We start from the raw sequence: 10,326 nt of genomic DNA on the forward strand, positions 1-10,326 counted from the left end.
TAAGGAAGCAGCGCTCATCATATTCAAGACGCGTACGTACTAGTGACTCTGGGATCTGGTCAGTGCTTTGTGACAGATGGTTTCAGTATGATCAAATGTCAAGTGTTTCTCCATGTAGCTTCGCTTTAGCAACCGTCGGTGGGTCACTTTTCTTTAATCAAAACAGCGAAACCCATGCAGCTGTGCCGGTAAACTGTGACAGCGTCAACGCACTTTGTATCTAAACGCCTGGACAAATCGGCCACTGCAAAGTACCAACCAGTTAGTTTTAGTTATATGATGATGACTAGTAACAGAGACGAGACTAGAGTCACTTAATAGTGCAAACATTTTGGGTTCCCTTCCGCTGTCCTATGAGTGACTCTTAGCTTGTGGTGCCCTTTGGAGTACAGACGTCTTTGTTAACGAGGGAACACACGGCCAACGAGCAGGGAATGATCAACAAGCAGGTCGAAAATTTTACCACTCAATTGCATGACTACTACGTTCATTCAGGATACCTATTATATCCTGGTTGGAAGTTCTGCTAGTTGTGGTCATCGCTACTACTGCTGCCACTGCAGACATTCTCTTTAAAAACAGGTTTGTCTCCTATTTTCTTCGGGAAAAGGGATCTGCTCTTCCGCGACTGGATAGCACTGGAAATTTGTAATCTTTTGGTTCATTGTTTGCGTATCCCTCAGACTGCGAAGGTGCTGATTATTTCTGTCACCATTATCACGTTGCTAGTAGTACTTGCATAGGATTATGCTGCATTATAGATTACATATCAGACTTCATATGTTTACATTTGGCCGGGTAAAGTTGGTGTCGTGCACTGTCTTCGATTGGAGCATCGGGCTAGGTTATGTTACCAGACAATCAAAGCAGGCTTTCAAATAATTGAACCTATCATTGTTTTCATTGTGTATCAGCCTCGTTTTTAGTAAAATATGAAGCGGCGAAGACACGTTTTTCCTTTAAACTATTATTAATGGCTATTATCAGTACCGCGTAAAAAATCGATGGCAAAGTTACCCCTGTGTCACCAATTAGTACAATTAACTTGTTTGTTTAGGCATGAAAAGTGTCTCCTTTCGGATTGGTTGGACAATAAATTGATTTTATCATTTTTTTTAGCAAATACTTCATGATCAAGGTCAGTCTCACTGAGCAATGGGACGTGTCTCGTTTAGCTGGATATCTAAAGTCGAGTCGTGTGTGAATAGGCCAGATAGTCATCTTAGCAACGGCGCCTTACTGGGCCGTTCGACCAGCCAAAAGTCAATTCAAGCTGCTAGGCACCGCGATCTCGCAGTCAGTTTTCGTATATATCACAGCGACGGTAATAACTCGCATCGTCCTCCTTCGTTGAACAACTTTTTTATTGAAATATCGGAGTTCTGCAGCCCTGATGCGGCAACACTGTATCACGATGATTATACTGGTCAGCTGGCTGGATGGCTGATTCCCCAGAGCTGCTATCACCTAAAGATTAAGGTTTCGAATCTTACGTCCGGCACACCCTTTAGGCATTCTAGCAGAAGCCATTTAACCTCTTCTATCCGTACGTACAGATAATACAGCGCCTTGCCGAGAACCAGTTTCTTCTTAAACTTGTTTTTTACGGATACAACTGCGGTTATTATTGCAAGGATCACTGGTTGGGTGCTGATCGCGTATCCTGGTCGTACCGGTCCGGTATAGGTCGTAATCGAGGCTTTTCAAAGATTTTCGCAAGTACGTTGTAAATTACTGCAGTCTGAGCAAAAAACAACGAATTACATTTTTTTTTTGAAAGAGTAATCCCTGCTCATTTTTGTTTCAGGGGACACTCGTTAATTACAATTGTCCACTGACAGCGTCTATATTGATTGCTATCGAACGACGCTCCAAGACATTGGAAAATTATTTTCCTTAATAAAATAGGTGGGCCCTGCATAAAAGAGCAATTCAAGTGTCAGTTTCAACTGTTTGCCGCATACGACTATGTGTTATGAATTATATTATGTCATTTTTATAACTGTATATCTATAAAGTGTCTGAAATGAGAAAACAGATGTGTGTTTGTATCCCAGGACCTATAGGAAGACCTATAGAGGGCAGAGTTTCGTTCCTGTTTTCAGCCTAAGCAGCTCGCCGTGTCGATTCGATTAAGCTTGGATGTAACAAATTCACTAAACTGAAATCTATGAAGATCCAAGGTCAAGCACAGACAATTTATGTGAAGAAGAACACGGCCTGATTATTTTCTTAAACTATAATTCAGTAAGTTGTTGCTATGTGATTTTCAATTGATTTTGACTTTCAATTGACGCTCTTTACAACCAAAGCAAGTCTTCACAAATACGAATAAATTAGACTTGTTACATAAGGTGGCATCTTTTACATTAGACCTCAAATGAAGTCACTTCTATGCACTTAAAAAATAGTCATTTTTACGACAACAACTTCCTTTGTTGTCGATAGCAGGATTTTCGGAATCTATCGTTCGCTGACAGATTGTCTGACAAGTCTCTTTTAATTAGGCGGTCCAGTATAGGACAAAGTACTAAACAAATGCGTCATGGCAAAAAGAACGTTATGGGCATTACGCCAATATTGATTTCGTTTCATTGTATCATTGTCGAGTGTCTAGCTCAATAATGAACAAAACAAAATTAACAATAGACATGTCATGATTCACGAAGTTATGTTTATTCGGCAATGCCGGCTTTACGGGACACACAGCGTGCCGACAAGAACTTTTTTTTTCTTTTCTAGTTTCTAGTTTCCTCAACAGGTTCTAAAGTTAGTAACCATCTGATAGGCATCTACAAGATCAAATAAATATTAGATGTAGTCTAGCAATGACTTCTAATTTATACTATATACCAAGTGCTTGTAAGCCGCAGTTTTTTTGGAAGTGTCGTTTTTTCGTGTATGAAGATTGTATATACGATCTTCGTCAGCCTATGTATGAACAACGTCGACATGGATCAATTTCTACAGTTGTTGACGGACTTCTAGGCAAAGGCCGAGTGCACCACGTTCTCATTCGATGCGCGTGTTTAAATTAGAGTATAGTTTTGCATTTGCATCGCGCTGTAACATGAAAATCTGCCTGAATAGGTGCGCGCTCATTGACGCCGGATGGTCGCATTGCCTTTTAGGAGCAGCGCGCCTGTCCCCATGATGGCAACGAAACTAATAGCCGCTGACTCTCGGAGTGGCCTGGGTATGAGCGTATGTGTGAGATACATTTTTCGCGTGCCTGACTTTCGAAAGGACTCAAAGTCAAGGATTTGCTGAATAAATAGGAAACGCATTTTTACTGATCACCGGGTAATCTCACTTCTGGCCGGTTGTATCGACGTTAAAGATGAAAAACATTCTTTCGTTTGCTGGAGCTTGAGTATTAATATATTGTTGAACAGCTGTGATGTTTGGATACAGTATGTTGGGCTATTGTTGCCGTTTCGTTCGAGCCATACGATTCTACCTGAAGCTTGACTACAAGCTTGACTGCTAAATTTGCCACACCGACCTTTGGCGACATAAGGGTGCTGCAAGAAAACCCGTCACACTTGTTTCGCGTTGATTTTTTCGCGAGAAATTTATAACTAAAATATATAGGCTTATTTAATTATTACGTTTCTGCATGAACTTGCTTTAAGCGGCTTAAGACAATACCTGGAAGATCGAAACAATTTGATCTTTTATTCAGGTTGATAATACGGCTTCTTCTAGGTATTGTCTGTATGACTTTTTAGGTCGTACAGCCTGCACCTATCCTATTTTGAGTTTGGATATACTGCTCCTTTCATCCAATAGCCTAATGTTCAGTATGTGAACTCAACATAGAATTTTATGATCCGCACGAAACTATGACATATAATAAGTCGATAAAAGTAAAAGATCTTCCCAACGGTATATGAGGCCTAGCAGACGAAAAATCAGACGGGCTGAGGAATAGGCGCAAGGTGTCATTTGCAGTGGTTTGGATTATCAAGGTACATCCTTTTTACCTACGATTGAAAAAAGTATGTGAAATATAGCCACGTTAGCCATTCGCTGTTTGCTTATATATATATATATATATATAATTTTGTTGTTCTCTTTTATAGTTGGATAGTGAGGAGCGGCGTGATATGGTCGTCTGCAACGTGTTCTCAGCGGCCGCGTGTCCTGTATTATCTGACCACTCGCCATCACCCATTCATCTTGGTGCCATCGGTACGCCGGTCTGTGTACGCCTGGCACCTGATCAGCCTTTCTATGTTGAGGGCGTGCTACAAGCGGTGCGAGCAAAGCCTACGCAATATGCTGTACGGGTCGACACAGACCTCATCCAAATTTACGGCCAGGGCTTACAGCCAGGGTAAGTAATTATGCCTTCATCAAAGCGTCAATTTACCGCGATTTTTTTTCACACTGCTTCACGTATCTGTAGACGAATACGTTCTGAATTATGCCATTTGTTCTGCATTGTTCTTCTCGTATGAATCTAATTTATGCTGGTGCTGATGCTGCTTATTCTTCTTCAGGAGTGTGACTACGACGGACGAGGGTGGCGGATGCTTCTGCATCGTGTGGGTTTCACGAGCCGTCCTACGACTTCGGCAGCCCCCCTGGTGGGAGGATAGCGCCGCGCCCGCGCCCGTTTCAGTGATCATTTCGCCGACGCCGAAAACACCTGACCCGCTTACCCCATGCACCCCGCGGACGCCGTTGACGCCGCAGGCGATGCACCAGCTAGTTGGTGGCGGGGGCAGATCGACCCCCCGTTCGGGTTCACACAGTCCGGCCGGACTACTCGATGATAGCACACCGCCCGTTCGATCGCCGAAAGTAGCAATGCTTCAGCATCAACCCCATGGTGGGGGGGGGCCAGTGATACCTCCGGTAAGCAACGGCAACAGAAAAAAAAAATAGAAAAGCGCAATGCGATGTTAAATGACTACTATGTTTCGGTATGACTAGACGCTTTATTTCGCTTCCTAACTTAGCTGACCAATTCAGCATCGTTCCACTTACACAATCTGGTAGAATTTGTTTGAAGTTTATCTATCTCCAAATAGATAGCAGTAGGCAAACAGAAGAGGCGCATTTCTCGCATTCAAGGACAGCTAACGAAGAAAAACCCCCAGAGGTGATACGCAATTCTTTCCCCGTATCCACCACTGGGTTGGTCATTTCAGAAGAAGAGACTAATTATATACGACCAAGGTGTAATAGTTGCTTAAGGTTTAAAAAGGACAAGGAAAACTGTTGCATGTAGTTGATCGAACATGGACTCGATTACGCGAGCATCAAATAAAGTAAAAGAATTCCCTGCTAAAATAGTGAGATAAGGTTAAGGTTCGATTTGTAGGCTATTTTACATGGGCGCTGCTCATATTTAGTGCTCGCCTCTAACTTATAAAATTAGATAAAATCGATCCATATATTCTTAGGTGCAATACGCTCGACCGACGAGTAAGGTTTTGTGCTTAAGCTTCCTTACCTTAATTTAAGCTTCCTTAACGCAACGCGCGATTCCATTCAACATTCTACTAGTTACCGGAGCGACAAAATCAAATCTGGGAGCGTTTCCTTGAGCTGAAAATGGTTACTATCTGGTATCGCCTGGCAATTACTGATAGTTCGCAGTACTATACTTTGCCTGTGTCAGACTACTCGAACGAGCAGGCAGCTCTGTAGCAGGCAGCCAATTATTTCTATTCGAGACTTTTGGTTCGGCTTAATTTGCGCATTAAAAATATCACTATGGTGTCATTTCCTTTTAATTATTTCTATGAGCTCATTGTATCTCGACTGTCGATCATTTTCGGCTAACTAGTTTTGCCATCTGTTCATTAGTGGTTCCAAACAAGCCAGACGTTGTGTATGGGCACCCAATCTCCACCGCCAAGTGCTCGAAGTGGTCATACTTCATCCGACGGGGGTTCACCAATGAACACTACCCCAGGGGCAATAGCAGGTTCGGGAGAGAGTGACGACATGGTGGCCGTAGATCTCAGTAAACCGACAACGACGGCCAACAGCAGCATCCCATCAGGAGGCGCCGGCTCTGCACTCATATCTGTGCCCAGTCCTTTGTTAACACCCGGCGGGATGACCCCGAGCTCAGGGGTCGCCGGTCCTCCTGGACCCCTTGCGGGTTCCTCGCCAAATCATAATAACAACAACAGTCTCCTGTATAAACTGCCGCCTCAAGGCAGTCTTCTTCAGCAGCCGCCGCCGCCGCCACCGTCAGCGGCATCCTTCCCAATGGCCGCGCAGAGCCTTCTTCCGTCTACGCAGCCAGAGGTGAGTAGCCATATTCAGGATAATGTCACAAGTTTCGCATGAACGAATAGATTATTGAATAGATAGAAAAGGTCACGTGTAGCTAGGTATACTGAAAACTATTACGGTTATGTTGCGGCTATTGATATCATGTGCGCTATGACGATGTGTCAACAGACCCCCTGCTCGTGGACTGTCTCCTAGACTTCTTAATCCCTACTCACCATAGTCTGAACGTTCTATAGGTTTGAGGAAATATTGTAAATAATAGCGTTCATTGGCTATCGACATCCGGTGTCTCGGTTACGATCCCCGTTTGCATCAATTCTAGTAATTTCTGTTCGATAATTGATTGGCGTTGGTCATTTGCGGCAGCCGTTACGACCGAAGAGGCGTATTGTGTTGGTTGACGTTACGCTATTAATAGAACTTTATAGTAGTAAAGGTAATTCTTGCCGCATAGAGATCATGTTCTGTGGTGATTATTTGCGGTGTCAATAGGAGACGCTTGGTGTCGCCACTGGCTCGCTCATGTGCGCTGTAGTAGTTTAACGATTAACTACTCGAACAGATAAATTCTATCGTTTTACCGATAGAAAAACCATCACGCACTTCGTTCTTCTAATCGTGACGCAAAGCGTTTATACCGAAATAGTCACTCGCTTGATTTTCTTCAATGTACCACAGAGACTAGTCCTAGCAAGTGTTTTGATAATAACAATGTCTTGTACGAGCTGTTCGACCTTTGTATTCTCCTTACATAGACTATTTTAACTTCATCATCATAGGCATACTTAAATTCATTCACACAAACCCGAAATCGACAGCGAGGGTAGACGCACTCTTGAACGATGTATCGCGTATAGTGAGGTTATATAAAATGGGGACTGTATCGGCCAGCCGTTTTCTTCTCGTTCGAAGACGTTTCTTTTTCTTCTTCGACCCAATTGTAACGAGTGAGCTTTTCGAACCTCTGTTGAGTGATGAAGAAGCTAAGTAATCGGTTCGCTTTTCGAATATATCCAAAAGTTAGACTTTCAAGAGTAAACTGATCTCTAGATGAAGGTCACTGCATTGAGTTCTTTTATGTGATGACCCTGATGGCTACAAGGGCCATGTTTAGGTGGACGCTATGGGCTACAACATCTTGAGAAAATATAAAAAGATATTGTCAGAGCTAATTTAGCATAGACGTTTGAAGAACTGAGTATGACTCAGGTTAGTACGAATGCATATATATATATATATATATATATATATATATATGGGTCAAGTTAGAGTGTACCAATTTATTTTGACGATCGTTTCATTGCTGTCAGTTTTTGATATAAGTTTTAACCGCTCTATTTGCATTACTACGGAAGCCAAATGCTGGCCAGGCCCATAAAAATGTCGTACGCTATATGCTCAAGATGCGTTATCGGAAGAAGTGGCCCAAAGATGATTCCGTCGCCTGCGTTCTGGAAATTTCTCCAGTAAAAATGCTCTTAATAGTGTTCAGCCGATGCACAAAAGGGAAGTCAGTCAAGTTACTGTGAAAGTTGATCAGAAACGATCCAAAGTAGCTGTGACATTGCCTAGAGGCTGAACATCCACCGCCGAATGATTCTGAATCATTTGAAAAGGCTAGGTCAACATAATAATTTCGGTATTTGGATGCCACACAAATAATGCAAAGGGATTTATTCGGTTTCGACTCATCTTTAAAGACGCTAAGTGTTTCAAATTTTACACGGTTGGCAGGCCCCCAGCACGAAACGAACCGTCTGCCTATGTCCAGACTTGAGCCTAGACCAAAAACGTGTCTGTAGGATAAGCAGGAACATACGTTACTTACTAAGCTGTTAGAGGGAGCTTTTTCTGAAGAGGCTGGTGGTTTTCAAGGTGACTAGAAACGTGGACCACATGCGACAATCACGAAAAAGAACATGGTCAGTACGACGAGACGCTCTGTCTGTGACAAAGCCCAATGGACGCCCAAGTGGATGATACTATTCATCTGGTGGGATTGGAAGAAAATCGTGCATTATGCAGCAAAACTATTTGTACGAACCTCTACTGTCAACGGTTAACAATATTACGACAAATCAGTGAAAAAATATTGATCGTAAGTAGTGAACAGAAATGGCGCCATTTTATACCATGGCAATGCTACACTGCAGATATCTTTAGGAAACTTTTTAGGTATCTTCAGGCATATACCTTGGCGAAAATTGGGGGAAAAGTTCGGTGGCAAATTGTCATACATCCGCCGTAGAGCCTGAAGATTACATTCTCAAACCACTTTTTTTCGGTTACCCTATTAGTAAGGTTACTTTTTCATGCAGCAGAGGGGCACAAAAATAAAAACTTGGCGCAATTTCTCGCTCAGAAGCTACAGAAGTTTTTCATAGTGTATATTACCAGCAAAAAATCGCACAGAACCATCGATTATAATAGCGCATAGTTAGCTTAGCATACTATTTTATATATTAAGATATATGAACAATAACGCTCTAATTATAGAAGGAAAAACTGCATACTGTTAATACATATGCATCATGCACCAGATATACGGATAGCGCGGATTTTTAGCTACGGCCAGTATATGATATATGACTTTGTCTTGCCGTCGCTGGCGGCACCCTATTATCGCCCACTATTTAACCCAGAAGTGGAGAATCGTGAGTTATTAGCGCTGCTTCCTACGTGTAGTGCTGCGTTCGTCGTCGTCGTGGTCATCGTTACTGCCGATGCGTCTGTTATGGCAGATTTATGGCAGATTATTTTAATGGTAATCTGTTCATCGACAAAGGATAGAGGGCTCGGTCGGTTCATGGACCTAGTATCTCTTTTATGGTACGTGGACATACGTAGGTGCGACGCAATAGCAATTGCGGAAATAGTAGCAACGGACAGTACGGCAACAATAACGGACTCGGTGACAGCGAAGGTATTGGCGCGCATTTGACGATTCGTTGTCCTATTTGTTGCTTGGTAGACCGCCCTATGACACTTCAAGCTACGTTGCCGCTCCTTGCCTTACCTTGAAGCCTCCTGTAGCCGTTGCAGTAGTCCTTCATCAACACAGACAGAAACGGACCATACGCATAACAGAAACAACAGCATGCACAAACTGAACACATAAGGCGCAATTGGGAAGATGAATCTAACGCAGAGAAATTTTGGCCATAGCTGTTGTACTACTAGTAAGCTGGTCATATGAATCATAGAGCATGAATGCGACGTGGAGAGGTAAACAAAATTCAAAGCTTAACACTTTCTACTGGAATACTGGACAGCTCTATAGGTCAGTGTCATCAGCCGGGTGTTTCATGCTCATATTCTTATTCCTCGCTAGCCACCCATTTTTTGGGCTTTATAGGTGTGCAGCTTCCGAGTTACTTGCAAGCTGATTAGATGTGGGCACTAACGAATAATATGGCTGTTAGAAGCCTGGCATCGCTAGTGATGTTGCCGTATTAAAATAACAATGCCATTACAAAGAATGGCACTATGTCTAACTTTAAATGTCAATGTGGTATTGAAGCCGTTCAAATGATGTGATCATACAAACACACGTCGTTCGTCTGACGGGCGAGCGAGAAATGTATCTGATCCGTTTAGACTGATGATTCTGTGTTTTTAATTCTGAAGTTGTCGGACGTACGTCCTCTTGTCAAGAACAGACAGGTCCAGCTCGCGTTAGATCTACTATCATGCCATCATTTTTTTAGGGGAGGAAACTGTACTGGATTGTACTTAATATGTATCGTCGTTATTGTTGCTCTCTGTATACGGTTATCATATTCCACTGCAGACGGCAACATCATGTAAACTCGTCTAGCGATATGAAGTTCGCAGTCTGGGTGGGCAATCATACAGTTGTAGACGAATGCAAACCAGCTGAACTCAAATAGGGAGATGACAAATATCTATCTGCCAATCAGCCGTTAAATCAGCAGATGCCGAGGCGTTCGTCCAAGGTCAGGCCCGATAGATGCGTCTGACGCTAGATATGAACGTATTGTTTAAGCACTGCATTCATAACTAAATCGTTGAGAGTTGTTGTTTCAGACCTGACAGCGACACTGAGCA

At 42.8% G+C, this 10,326-nt stretch overlaps 1 protein-coding gene across 3 annotated transcripts in view; it reads left to right on the top strand.

Annotated features, from left to right (window-relative positions):
• The window catches only part of LOC111262335 (uncharacterized), an 82,095-nt gene that overhangs the window by 57,915 nt on the left and 13,854 nt on the right, over positions 1–10,326 (top strand). For all 3 annotated transcript variants that reach the window (XM_022836486.2, XM_022836490.2, XM_022836487.2), the window contains 3 exons: positions 4,086–4,339; positions 4,506–4,863; positions 5,821–6,270. In XM_022836486.2, coding sequence (XP_022692221.1) covers positions 4,086–4,339; positions 4,506–4,863; positions 5,821–6,270 — 1,062 coding nt within the window. The remainder of the gene's footprint in view (positions 1–4,085; positions 4,340–4,505; positions 4,864–5,820; positions 6,271–10,326) is intronic.

The sequence above is a fragment of the Varroa jacobsoni genome, unplaced genomic scaffold, assembly GCF_002532875.2.
Source record: "Varroa jacobsoni isolate VJ856 unplaced genomic scaffold, vjacob_1.0 scaffold_653, whole genome shotgun sequence".
NCBI classification, from domain to species: Eukaryota; Metazoa; Arthropoda; class Arachnida; order Mesostigmata; family Varroidae; genus Varroa; species Varroa jacobsoni.